Genomic DNA, 13269 nt, shown 5'->3' on the forward strand with positions numbered 1-13269 from the left:
CACACACACACACACACACACACACAAAATAAAATTACAGCCAAGAACATCTGCATTATAACACAGTTAAAGACCACATGACATGATAGAACCCTGCTGTTTCAATGGGAAATGCTATGTGTCAGCTCAGGAAAGATAATTGTGTTTGTCAAACAATTTCATGGTCCCTAAAACTGCAATTAAACAGTTAGTAAGAACTTAATCTGCAGTTTGATTACGGTTTTTAGGTTACCTTTGATTTTCTCAGGCCCAGATGAAAACACAAACTCCACTGTAGCATCAGAGGGAAATCTGTCATCTACAGGAAACAGTGGGAATTGAGTGTTAATCATTAGGAAAACAGAAGACCCTTTCCAGCTAATAATATTTGTCATTAATAATGGGCTTTGCATATAATATCCTCTCCATAATACACACTTTATAAATATGTTTCTGATTATAACGATGATTAATATCTAGGAATTTTCCCAGAGTTTTACAAGCAATTGAAGTTGCCTCCCATGCTTGTATGTAAGCCCATAGAGAATCCATTATCACGTGAAAGTCTGTATTTCATCTCAATTACGCAGCTGTGGTGCACAGGTGTTACCCAATGGGAACGAAGGTGATAATTTACGGCACAGCTAAAAGAACACAGACAATCGAAATAAAAAGCACATCGTAAAAAACCAAGCTCAGCTGATATCCCAAGGCCATTTCAGCTCACGACAGTCAGAGTTGGACAGACGGCTCTGGTTTTATTGTAAAAAAATATATGAGCTTGGCATATGACTCTTGGCTTGTCCCACTAAGAATGTACCTGAACAAGCTTCATCCAGTTCCCCTTTGCCGAACCAGAGCTGAGCTCCATGAATGGTGCAAGTATGAAACTGCAGTCGAAACACAGAGTCCCTCTCAGCAGACTGAACCCGCCTGTGATAACACTTTACCTACAAGAAAGACAGAAAAAGAGGCCATAAAAGTGACAGAGAGCGAGAGAAAGAGATTAAGGTGATGGAAATGCCTATGGTTTTGACAGTTGTGATATATCAGGGTCAGATAAAAACAGCCCCACATACCATGATGTCTCCTTTCAGCAGCAGTGCCGGCTCAATAGTAACAATCAACCGTCTGCTCCCAGAGCCCTGCAGGTCACTACAAAAAACATACACAGATAGCAAACATACTCTTTAAATTAGATTTTTTTCAAGACATGAAGGGTTAAAACTCCACTTCATAATGCTAGGCTGCTAGGGTATTGCTATGGCATTCTAGGTGGTTGCTTACTAAAGTGAAAAAGAGTCCACCCCCAGAGTCTCTTTGATATTCTGGTCTCTAGATATGGCCCGAGGTCCCTCCTATAATGTAGGTTTATAAAAACCATAAGTCTGATTGCTTAAGTTGCAGCACAAACAGTGCGAGCCAAGCTAAGTGCCAAATTTTTATACTTTTATTATTAGTATTAAGCAGCAGTAATAGTGATACCTGTCCTAGCAGACACCTCTAATTATGATTTAAATTATGTGAATGTCTCCAATGCATCCTCACTCACTATATGCCAGAAGTGTAGACAAGCTGCATGGACTGATAGATCTTCAGGAAAGGGAAGAAACCTGTCAAGAGAGTGAGGAAAAAATGAAGGAGGAATTGGCAAACTCCCTGTGTGTCTCTCTCCTCCACTGCAAAAGATTAAAAACAAACCTGAAATGTGTGTGAATGTGAGGGAGGTTTGCTTAATGAATACAAATGTGCTCATACAGACACATATTACCTCAGTGACCTCATCGAGGGCTTATGTATGAATGAAGTCAGGGAATGACGTTATGAAAACATTCACTCACCTCCATCTTCCTGGAAATTGGGGATGGTGGGAATGAGGACATGATGGAGGAAGAGTGGACTGCTGTTCATTTTGATGGCCCCTGAGAGCAGCCCTCCAAAGTAATAGATATACCTGTAGAGTTAATGTTGCAAAAAAAAAAGTCAGATGCAAAAAGTACATAAAGAGCACAAAGATCTATAAAGAACAAAAAGACAAAAAATCAAAAGGGATGTACCTGTTCTGAGAGGGTTGGAGAGAGGACGACACTTTATCTTCACAAAACTTCCTCATGGCCAATGTGCTGAGGGCCTGATCTGCCCTGTGTGCACAAATGCAGTTGAAGATATAAGAAAAAAAACACATGCTTGTTAATTAACTAGAAGGCTCTCCATAATGACTAAAACAAAACATGTCTTCCAGAATTTCTGTTGTAATTATGTATGACAAAGCTCCTTGTTTGGACACAACACAAATCGAGAGACATACATTACATCTACCAACCACAATACAATTTATATTACAGAAGTTTCAAGAACTGTATGAAACAACTGCTGTTGAGGGGAAAAAATAAAAAAAGTATATAAAAATGATTGCAGTTTTAACATTTAAATTCAGTTAAATTATTTAAATAAATGAATTAATTAAAGTGTATTTAAAGTCATTTATATAAAATCTAAGCTGAACTTACCCTGCTGATATCTTGCTGTAATGCATGTAGGCAGCAATGATAACACCTGTCTTTCCTTTGTTGCCCTGAAAAACAGCCAATACTAATGAATAAAACTGCTACAAATATGATTTGCACTTCAAATCTATTGCAAATGATGAAGACATTCAGACAGTCAGCATCTTCCTATACCGTTGGGTAATTCTGAGACCACTGTTGAAAAGACAAACAATTTGAGTGAAAGCTATTTTAAAAAATGAGCATGCATTTCACAATATCTTGGTGTTTTTCCACAATAAAGCGTTTTTTAGCTTGTTTTCAAGCAGCTGCTAGGGTGTTAAGGGTGGTTGCTTATATATTTTGGCATGTTCCCCTTTTGCTTCAATGACAGCAAGCTTGTGTAAAACCTAATGATGGTGATCCATCTTGAGCGTCAGTGAAAGAACATGTGACCGTCTGAACATTTCTTTGTCTTAAAATATAAAAAGTCTTAAATCTGTGTTTATTCCCAGGTTTAAACTGTATTTAAATCCCAAACTTTTGGGTCCAGCTGAACATCCAAAACAATTCGATATGTATCAGTGCTTTCTCATCTCTTAGTCTTTATTTATTCATTTTTTTCCTCACATAAAACTAAAAGCTTGTCAAATCAAACATCCTCTCAGGTCTGGCTTCATGTTATCATCTGTGGTGAAGCTCCGCAGGGTGGTCCTTAAGGGTCTCGTCAGCACCCTTTAGTACTCTGTCAGTTCCTGTGACCATGACATGAACTGTCCTAAGACTACAATGACCTCTGACCTTACAGTGCAGAACGACCACATGCTGGGGGTCGGAGTTCAGCCAGTTCTCCATGGCTTTGCACATGGCACAGATCTTATCCAGAGGAGGAGCGTGCATATCTGGCCAGCCGAAGTCATGAACCTGAGAGAGACAAATAGAGACTTTTTAATCTTGGGTGGTGTAAACAGATCTTTAAAAGTTCAGCCTCAAAGCAACTATCAATATAAACACAGAAAACCGTAAAAGCGGAGCCCCTACCTTTGGGTTTAAACGGGTGATGTCACGCCTTCGCTCAGACAGATTGAATAACTGTGGGAGGAAAATGGACCGGAACAATTAAAATGCTTCCCGAGGTAAACTTCCCTTAGATGCAGTAAATACACGCTGATTCGCGTACCAGAAACTTGTCCTGGTGTTTGGACTTGAGCATGGCTGCCACCTCCCTGAGGTTGAGGTGGTACCGCTGTTCTTCCAGCAGAGGAGGGAAAAAGACAGAGATGATCCTCTCCGTGATGTATGTGAGGTCGAAATCATAGTGCCGCTCCATCACTCTGTCCATCACCCGATCCATGCTGAAGCTCCTGAGAGAGAGGGGAAAACCAGCTTAAATACCCTGTGAAATGTCTTGAGAAGCTAATAGACATCAATTGAAAGCCACAAAACTTCAATTTCAGTGTTTAAAGCGGTTAAGCTGTTTCTGGAACATAGTAGCCGGCTTGTTGCTGGTCCAAGATGATCTACAAACATCTACATTGACCAAGATGGTCTACCAAGTCGAAACCATGTCCACCATCTGGAATTGCTTTGACCAGATAGAAAACTGCTGAGGAAAAAGGGCTGAACAATATCATTGATTCTTTACTATTTATTCTTGTATTTTTTTCCCCACATAAAATAACACATAGTTTGAGTATTTGACATTTAACAATTATGATTTAAAATTGTTAAATGTAATCTTTAGGAAATATCAAAATAAAAATATTTTTTTATCCTGTCCACTATAAAGTTGTGATGCCTGAATTCACCTAAATTGGCATTTAAAAAAATTATTCTTATTCTTTTTTTTTTTCTCGGCCCACATAAAATAAAACAGAATTTTTATATTTGATATTTACAATTTGTCATTTCAAATTAAATTAATTATTGATTTATCGCATTGACCAGAATTGCAAAGCTTCTCCAAAACAAAACCACTAGAATCATCATAAAGAATCATGTGAAAGTCCAGTAAATGATATTTTATTGGATAGCTGGGGTTTGATTGAACACAGCTGAGCTGTCGGTGGTGTGCAGCTGAACTAACTACGCACGCTGACACATATTAGCTCTCTGCTCCTCACCACACTGCGGCCAAAAGGGATTTTTGACTTTTCACATCAAATCCAAAGGGAATAAAACCCAGCTGAGACAAGGTAACTTATCTGAGATAAATAGAGATTAGCTGAGGAAATAAAGTCTCAGAACTCAAGCATGCTCAACCACTTCTGCAGCAATCGCTGAACTTCATGGGTTGAGATTTGATGCTTTAAAAGCTTTGAGTCTTTTCAGCCAAACGTACCTCGGGAGAGTGTTTCTCTGTTTGGTGTAGGTCAGAGACTTGGTTGAGCCCTGAAAAAAGACAAAATAATATTATACCATTGTGTTTGGACACAATAAACTAAAACTTGTTTAGTTGACAGTGTCAACTCTTGATACAAAAGATTGTCTTTTCGGTTTATTTAAGAAATGTTTGTTCTTAATTTCTGTTCTACACTTAATGTGCGATATGTAAACAGATAATCGCCACTGTAAGAAGGCCTAACAGCAAAAGAAAATGAAGAATAGACCTTCTTATTCTTCAGACAGTGAAAACTAATGGTTCTGATTAAACAGTGGACTTGAGTCAGAACCACAGAAAGATCATCTCTGGATACAGAAAATTAAATACTGACTCTGTGACTTCTGACATCACACTTATAACAAATGAGCGCATGCATTGCTGTTCAAAGATGTTTGCCATTGACTTCACTACTAATGAGCTCATGAACTGAAGAAGCCACTTAGATGTGTAGAGGAACACCTAATATTAAATATTACTGAAATATTAACTTAAAATCTCAGTGGGTACTTCAAATATCAATCTATGTTTTAGGTCAAAGGGACTGACTGACCAAAAATCCCTGATCTAGAGGAACAGCCATGTGCCAGTAGTGTGAGAGACAATGAAAGAGAGGAAAACAAGTTCTTACCAGATGCTGAATGTGTCTAGAGGAGGACGTTCCCCTTCGCTGCAGCAGATGAGAACACAGATATAACATCATAAACAGAGCAACAACACAAAAATGTGTCCTATTTTATCATCAGTACTTCCAGAAGCACCGTGCAGTATGCACTGTGTCAACACAGCTAAACTAAATGAAAAGAATGAAACTAACTAACAACCTAAAGACAAAAATTATATCACAATATTTAGCAGAATAACCATCTTCAACATTGATAATGATAAGAAATCTTTCTTGAGCAGCAAATCAGCATATTAGAATGATTTCTGGAGGATCATGTGACACTGAAGACTGGAGTAATGATGCTGAAAATTCAGCTTTGCATCACAGGAATAAATTACACTTTAAAATATATTCAAATAGAAAACTGTAAATTGTAACAATATTTCACAATATGACTATTTTTACTGTATTTTTTTTATTGTATTCTTGGTGAGCATAATAGCCTTCAAAAACATTAAAAGAAATTGTACCACGCCATCATTTTGAACAGTAGTGCAATAAAAGTTTTGAACAAAGCTTTACATGATTTTCAAACATCAAGTGTGACAGTAAAGTAATTTTACCACTTTTTACCATCGTGTGAATGAAAAAGGGAGTGAAAAAGTGAATAAACGAATAAGTAAATGAACAAGAAAGTAATCAGTGAGTTATCCAATGAGAGGGAAAGAGATCCTGCTGGTATAAATGTAAGAAGTATGAACAATGTCGAGATGCATTGAATGAAAATACAACAGATAAAAGGAAGGAAAGAAAAAGTCTTACCAGTTCGGAGGGCTGCGCTGGGATGCAAGCTGTGTTGATCTGAAACAGAGAAAAGAAACATGACTCAAACCCAAATTCTGTATCTCCTCCACCGTTCACCGCAGGCACATTCGCTCTTAACCCTGTCGTCGTTCCCTGCTCCGTCCCGGGACGAGGGGAAGGGAGTGGTGAAGAGGGATCTGTTGGGATCGGGAGAAGGAAATGCTTCCCCAAAGCAACAGATAAGCAAACTATCTACTGATAACACTGAGACTGGAGAAAAAGTGAGATGCAAGGGATTGTGGGTGATGGGCAGTAACCAAACACATTAGTATGCACATTCCTCTCGCATGATCTTGCACAAAATAACAGGACACAACAACATAAATTGTGGTACAGTATGTTTATGACGGGCAACCGACAGACACACAGACATGTTTACATGTCTACATGTTTTGTCGCACAGGGTAAAGGGGGCGGAGGAGTCATTAGCGTGGTTACAGCAGGCGGGAAACCGTGTGTGTGTGTGTGTGTGTGCGCGATGACATTCACGCTTACGTAACATGAAGTGTCCCCCTCCCCTCCCCACACATCCCCTGCCCAGTTCTGCCCTGTTTGTTTGGCCTCAGGAAAAGGGCTGAGGCAGGGAGAAGCGCACAGACGCTACACTAGGCCTTGACCTACGACTGTCTATGCGTGTGTTTGTGTGAGTCTAGGGAGTGAGAAAGAGAGTTATTAAAAGACTGTGTGTTTTTGTTCAACAAGACAATGAACCACAACTTATGAGGCTCTGGAGGATGGAGGGACTTGGGTGTTTGGGTATTTGTGTCTCCAAATAAATGCCAACACTGAGCTCTGTGGCTTTTAGCATGTCTGTTAGCATTGAGGTTATCTATATGCTAAAGTAGCTACATGCTAGAATGTCCGAAAAGTTAACATTTAACCATTTGACCAAAAATGGTCCAAAAGTACTGATGACTCATCCTGCACTCATGGGCTTGTCCTTTTGTCCAATCAAATTCTCTCTTGATTATATGTACAGAATGAGTTTTAGTAGCTCACATGAGTCTATGAGTAAGTTCAGAACAGCACACCGCTACACTACTCAAGTTTACTGCGTGTGAATTTATGAATGAACACATACACCTGGATGACCAGCTACATTTGCAAAAATGTTCAATGAACAGTATATATTCAGAGTACATTATAATTACATGGTAATTACAGTATTATTCAAACGGACTGTCAAAAGTTGTATAAAATATTGCATTAGATAAAATTCGATTTTTTTTTGCAACAAGTTGCTTATGCTCACCAAGGCTGCTATGTGATCAAAATTACAGTAAAAACAGTCAAATTGAGAAATATTACAATTTAAAATAACTGTTTGTTTTTTTATTTTAATATATTTAAAAATGTCAATTATTCCTGTGATCAAATCTGAATTTTCAGCATCATTACTCCAGTCTTCAGTGTCACATGATCCTCCAGAAATCATACTAATGTACTGATTTGCTGCTCAAGAAACATTTCATATTATTATCAATGTTGGAAACAATTGTGCTGCTTCATTTTGTGAAAACTGGATTTTTTTTTTCCCCAAGATTACAAAAGCATCCTTGCTGATTAAAAGTCTTCATTTATTAAAAAAAAAATATTACTGACCTCATAGAAATGATAATGAATTTTCCTTTAATCTCCCTTATGCAGTGTCATTTTAACATTCTAAATGATGACATTGGTGGCTAATACCATGTTACCAGATTTTTACACCATTCTTTTTAGGGTTAATTGAGGAAAGTTCAAAAGAACAGCCTTTATTTGAAACAGAAATCTTTTGTAACTTTTGGTCAATGCATCCTTGCTGAATAAAAGTATTAATTTATTTCAAATAAAATCTTATTGACCTCAAACGTTTGAACATAATGTTAAACTTTCCATTAAATTTGACCCTCTATTTCCAGTTTGATGAATGCATCTGATATATCAGCAGAACTTGTTAACATTTCTTTCTCGACTCATTATTTGATTTTACAGTATTTAATTTGAAATGTAAAATAACCATTTTAAGGGGTATCCAGTGCATATACTGTGCCGTAAACAGTGCACTACTACCCCAATAGGCTGTGTTTGTTCGCATTGATGTTTTTGTGTGTTGCTAGGTGGGATCCCATTATAATATCAAGTTTCCTTTTTTCTTGGCTAAAAAAGCTGCCGTCACATTTGAAGAAAGTGAACGATTATATCTCAAAACGCTTCCATCTAACCATTCCTTTCTTCTCTGCATGTCAATCATTCCATAAACATTTCCTCATTCATCCTGTTCCATGTTTTCATGCAGCACTTGTTCACCCTTTCTCTTCCTCTATAACAGCAGTTTGGTCTTCACTTACAAAAATGCAGCACAGTTTCCACCAAAATACAGTATCGTTCAAAAGATTGAGGTTGGTAAGATTTTTTAAATTGTTGTTGTTGTTGTTTTTATATATAAATATCTTATGCTCAAAAAAGCTGCATTTATTTGATTAAAATACAGTAAAAACAGTCATATTACAATGTAACATTACAACGGTTTAATATATTTATATATTTTTTTTAATATATTTTATTTATTCATATTTAATGTGCAGTCATTACTCCAGTCTTCAGTGTCACACGATCCTTCAGAAATCATTCTAATATGCTGATTTGAAGAAATATTTCTTATTATTATCAATGTTGAAAACAGTTGTGCTGCTTAATTATTTCTGTGGAAGCTGACATTTTTTCAAGGTTTTTTTAATGAATAGAAAGTTAAAAGGAACATCATTTATTGTTTTAACGTTTTGAAACATTATAAATGTCTTATCACTTGTCATAAATGTCTTTATAAATATCACTTGCTAAATAAAAGTATTCATTTCTTTAAAAAACCTTACTGACTCTATATTCTGAAGTGTACATTAGTGTTTATTTTTACTACTAAGAAATAATAATACATGAATTCACCCTTATTCTCTTTCATACAATGTCGGGGTTTTTTTTAGTCACATTGGTGACTAATACCATGTTACCAGACTTTTTACATTTTCTAAAGGAAATGTGCCATTTGCCGGGTCACTAAGGTGTTTTTTAGCATGTTACTGCTGTAGATGGTGGGTAGGATGTTCTTGGTGGTTGCTTACAGACCACATCAAAAGAGGCCTCCACCCAAGTATAGATATGTGTTCTTATGGGATTGTTTTCATTGTCCAACAGTCTGTCTGCTGAAAAAAGTAATATCACATCTCTTCCAAACAATATTTGAGGTATCACTCGTGTGTCCGTAGCACAAAAAGTGCTGGACGAGCTACGTGCCAAAGTTTAATATGAAGGATTATGGGTTTGTTCAGATCCCGAAGAATGAGCAACAGCCACTAATAAGTGTAGCGAGTCGACCATGCTATTTTGGTGGAAACTATGGTTACCATGGTGAATTTTTGTTGCTGCATCCAAAATACTCTCTTTCCTCTCGCTAATCTTTTTCCTCCCCTCCACGCCAATACTCTTTTGTTTCTTCCAGCATGTAACCTTCTTTCTCTCTCGCCATCACTCGCTCTGACTTTCTTTCTCCTTATCCAATCCACACTTTCCGCTTTTCATTATTCCCTCATTTAACAAAATGCCAATCCGCTCCACCTCCCTCAGACCGGCCGGCCTGCAGCCAGAACAAACTCTGAATCCCATCTGTAGGGCCAAATCTTACGCACGACTTTCATCCCGCTTTTTTTATCCATTATTCTTATTCTTATTTCCCTCCCTCCATCTGTCTCTGAAGTAACAGCAGCCCCCTGTTCTGTGCCCGTGTTCTGCTGCGAGCCCAGAGGAACATGTTCCCACGTGTAATGGGACGTTTAGGGTGAGGAGCGGTCCACAGGCGAGTACACGTGCCAAGTGTAATACCACAGCAGTAGTAAGGAAGGTTATTTACGTGACAGGGATGTGTTTTGACTCTAGAGTGACTCAAAGTGACCAAATCAAAGCTCCAAACGAAACACGGCTGAGCTCATTACTGACGTCACGCTTGGAGTAAGAAATGCTGTATGCTTGTTCACAACACAACCTGTAGGATGTTTAAAGTAGTGATGCCCAAAATAGCCAATATATTTTGCACATCACTACTTTAAACATCTTAGCATATCAGTTATCAGCGGATTTTGATGGTTCTTTGATTTATCAGGATATTTATTGTGCTCCTTTGCCCTATTTTTACATTGAGATTATCCTTGCCATCATCCAGCACTCGCTTAAAGTTAATCGTACTAATATATACTAATTAGGGCTGAAACCACAAAATATTTTATATCATAAAAAATAAATAAATACAAAATTAAAAATATAGTACTGTATCATATGTGACTCATGGAATTCCTAACTGAATGTTACAAGACAAGAAACGTTTTGCATTTTCTGCATATTAGGCATACAAATAAGAGTGAATGTGAGCATATTTTAAATCTATATATATATATATATAAATATATATAAGTGACAGTTTCCAAAAATATTAAGCAGCACAACTGTTTTCAACATTGATAATAATAAGAAATGTTTCTTGAGCAGCAAATCAGATTGTTAGAATGATTTCTGGAGGATCATGTGACACTGAAGACTGGAGTAATGATGCTGAAAATTCAGCTTTACTATCACAGAAATAAATTACATTTTAAAATCTATTCAAATAGAAAACAGTTATTTTGAAATTTTATAATATTTCGCAATATTACTGTTTTTACTGTATTTTTGATCAAATAAATTCAGCCTTGGTGAGCATAAAAACCCATCTTTTAAAAAACAATTAAAAAAAATATTTTATCAAATATTTTACCCAAAAAATGTACCAACTCCAAACTTTTGAACAGTAGTGTATGTGTAGGTTTTCCACAGAGATTAACAGGATTGAATATTTTTTAGGCTCAGCATCTAGGAAGTTCCTGGACTGATTTCTCCTGATATAGACTTTGATATTGTCATCTCAGTAGCAGCTGCTTCATCCGCTCTGCACTCGTTTCCTGTTCGTAGAGGTGTGAGGCTTTTTAAAGAGTTCTTCGGCGGCAGCGAGGAAATGCCTTGCACATGTGTGTTGGGGTCTGGAGATGCATGTAGAGATAAAAACGAGGCTAGAGAGAGGGAGTGCAGATCAGAGGATGGCAAGAGACGGATATATAACAAGCAGTCATACTGTAACCAGTGCAGGAATAAACGAAGGGTGGAGATGAACATGAGAGCAGAGGAAATGGAGGAAGGAGGGGTGAGAGATGGAGGGATGTCAGAGCGGTGGAGGAAGCGTGGGAGGAGAGCGAGGCTGGACGGTGGGCTCGGGTGTAAACAGAGTAATTACTGCAATTAGTCCGAGCAGAATGCAGGGGTCCCAGAAGGAGCAAATAAATACTGGCTTTACACATGTTCTTCACTACTGACAAACAGAAACAGCCTTAATGAAGTCTTATAAGAAAATTAAGCCTAGTCTTAGACCTTTTTTCTTTTTGCATGATGTTCTTTTTTTATGACAAGAAGTATTAACTCACAAGTATTAACTCACTATCTTTCACCTTTAGGCTCTCTAACAGGAGTTTCGGTATTATATCACCCCTTCTATTGTCTTATTGCCAAACTAAACAGGAATCACAAATCTCTAGAGTGAAGCAGCCAATCAAAGAGATTAGATATGAATAAACAGAAGTAAATACATTCCCTGCAAATGGAAACAAATCTAAACAATTAACAGAACACAATCAGCAGATATCAGCAATGGAAAAAATCCCACCTCTGCTAGCATGGCTTCTTTAATGAGGCAACGACATGCCTCAGTTGTTCTGATCTCATGTGTTTATACAATCCTTTATGGACGCTATAAATACAAAGACGTGGACATATTGGAGAATGTACTGATGTTATAGACATCTTTCTTCACTTGAAAGTTATGCATATGGATAGTTTCCATATGGTGCCAATTAAACTGATGACAAAATGCAATGTTAAACTCATGGCAGCTTGACTTTTTTTTTGATAGAATAAGAAACACTAATTTAATTAGTTCTCTTAGAAATAGTGAGTCAATTACAATAAGCTTATCTTTTTTGAGTCCTATCTATTAAATAATTCAAAATATACATATTTAGATAAGCTTCAATATTAATTAATATATAGGCAGTGTAGATGGATGGATGGATGGATGGATATAATCAGACTATAGATAGATAGATAGATAGATATAATCAGACTATAGATAGATAGATAGATAGATAGAATCAGATTATGGATGGATGGATGGATGGATGATGGATGGATAGATAGATATAGAAATAATCAGATTATAGATAGATAGATAGATGGATAGATGGATAAAATCAGATGATAGATAGATAGATGGATGGATGGATGGATGGATGGATGGATATAATCAGACTATAGATAGATATATAGATAGACAGATAGATAGATAGATAGATAGATAGATAGATAGATAGAATCAGATTATGGATGGATGGATGGATGGATAGATACATATAGAAATAATCAGATTATAGATAGATAGATAGATATAATCAGACTATAGATAGATATATAGATAGACAGATAGATAGATAGATAGATAGATAGATAGATAGATAGAATCAGATTATGGATGGATGGATGGATAGATACATATAGAAATAATCAGATTATAGATAGATAGATAGATAGATAGATAGATAGATATAATCAGACTATAGATAGATATATAGATAGACAGATAGATAGATAGATAGATAGATAGATAGATAGATAGAATCAGATTATGGATGGATGGATGGATAGATACATATAGAAATAATCAGATTATAGATAGATAGATAGATAGATAGATAGATAGATATAATCAGACTATAGATAGATAGATAGATAGATAGATAGATGGATAGATAGATGGATAGAATTAGACTGAAAATAGATAGATAGATAGAATCAGACTGAAGATAGATAGATAGATGATAGATAGATAGATAGATAGATAA

The 13269-nt window shown here is 36.6% G+C and overlaps 1 protein-coding gene across 7 annotated transcripts in view; it reads right to left on the minus strand.

Moving 5' to 3' along the window:
* LOC107666254 (tensin-2-like) overlaps positions 1–13269 on the minus strand; it is a 49924-nt gene that overhangs the window by 9896 nt on the left and 26759 nt on the right. For all 7 annotated transcript variants that reach the window (XM_016457486.1, XM_016457494.1, XM_016457478.1 and 4 more), the window contains 13 exons: positions 6275–6313; positions 5477–5515; positions 4807–4856; positions 3646–3829; positions 3507–3557; positions 3267–3389; positions 2490–2554; positions 2037–2120; positions 1821–1933; positions 1532–1592; positions 1059–1134; positions 800–929; positions 233–298 (listed from right to left, as the gene is read on the minus strand). In XM_016457486.1, coding sequence (XP_016312972.1) covers positions 233–298; positions 800–929; positions 1059–1134; positions 1532–1592; positions 1821–1933; positions 2037–2120; positions 2490–2554; positions 3267–3389; positions 3507–3557; positions 3646–3829; positions 4807–4856; positions 5477–5515; positions 6275–6313 — 1081 coding nt within the window. The remainder of the gene's footprint in view (positions 1–232; positions 299–799; positions 930–1058; positions 1135–1531; positions 1593–1820; positions 1934–2036; positions 2121–2489; positions 2555–3266; positions 3390–3506; positions 3558–3645; positions 3830–4806; positions 4857–5476; positions 5516–6274; positions 6314–13269) is intronic.

Source organism: Sinocyclocheilus anshuiensis, unplaced genomic scaffold, assembly GCF_001515605.1.
Source record: "Sinocyclocheilus anshuiensis isolate Anshui unplaced genomic scaffold, SAMN03320099.WGS_v1.1 scaffold201, whole genome shotgun sequence".
NCBI lineage: Eukaryota > Metazoa > Chordata > Actinopteri > Cypriniformes > Cyprinidae > Sinocyclocheilus > Sinocyclocheilus anshuiensis.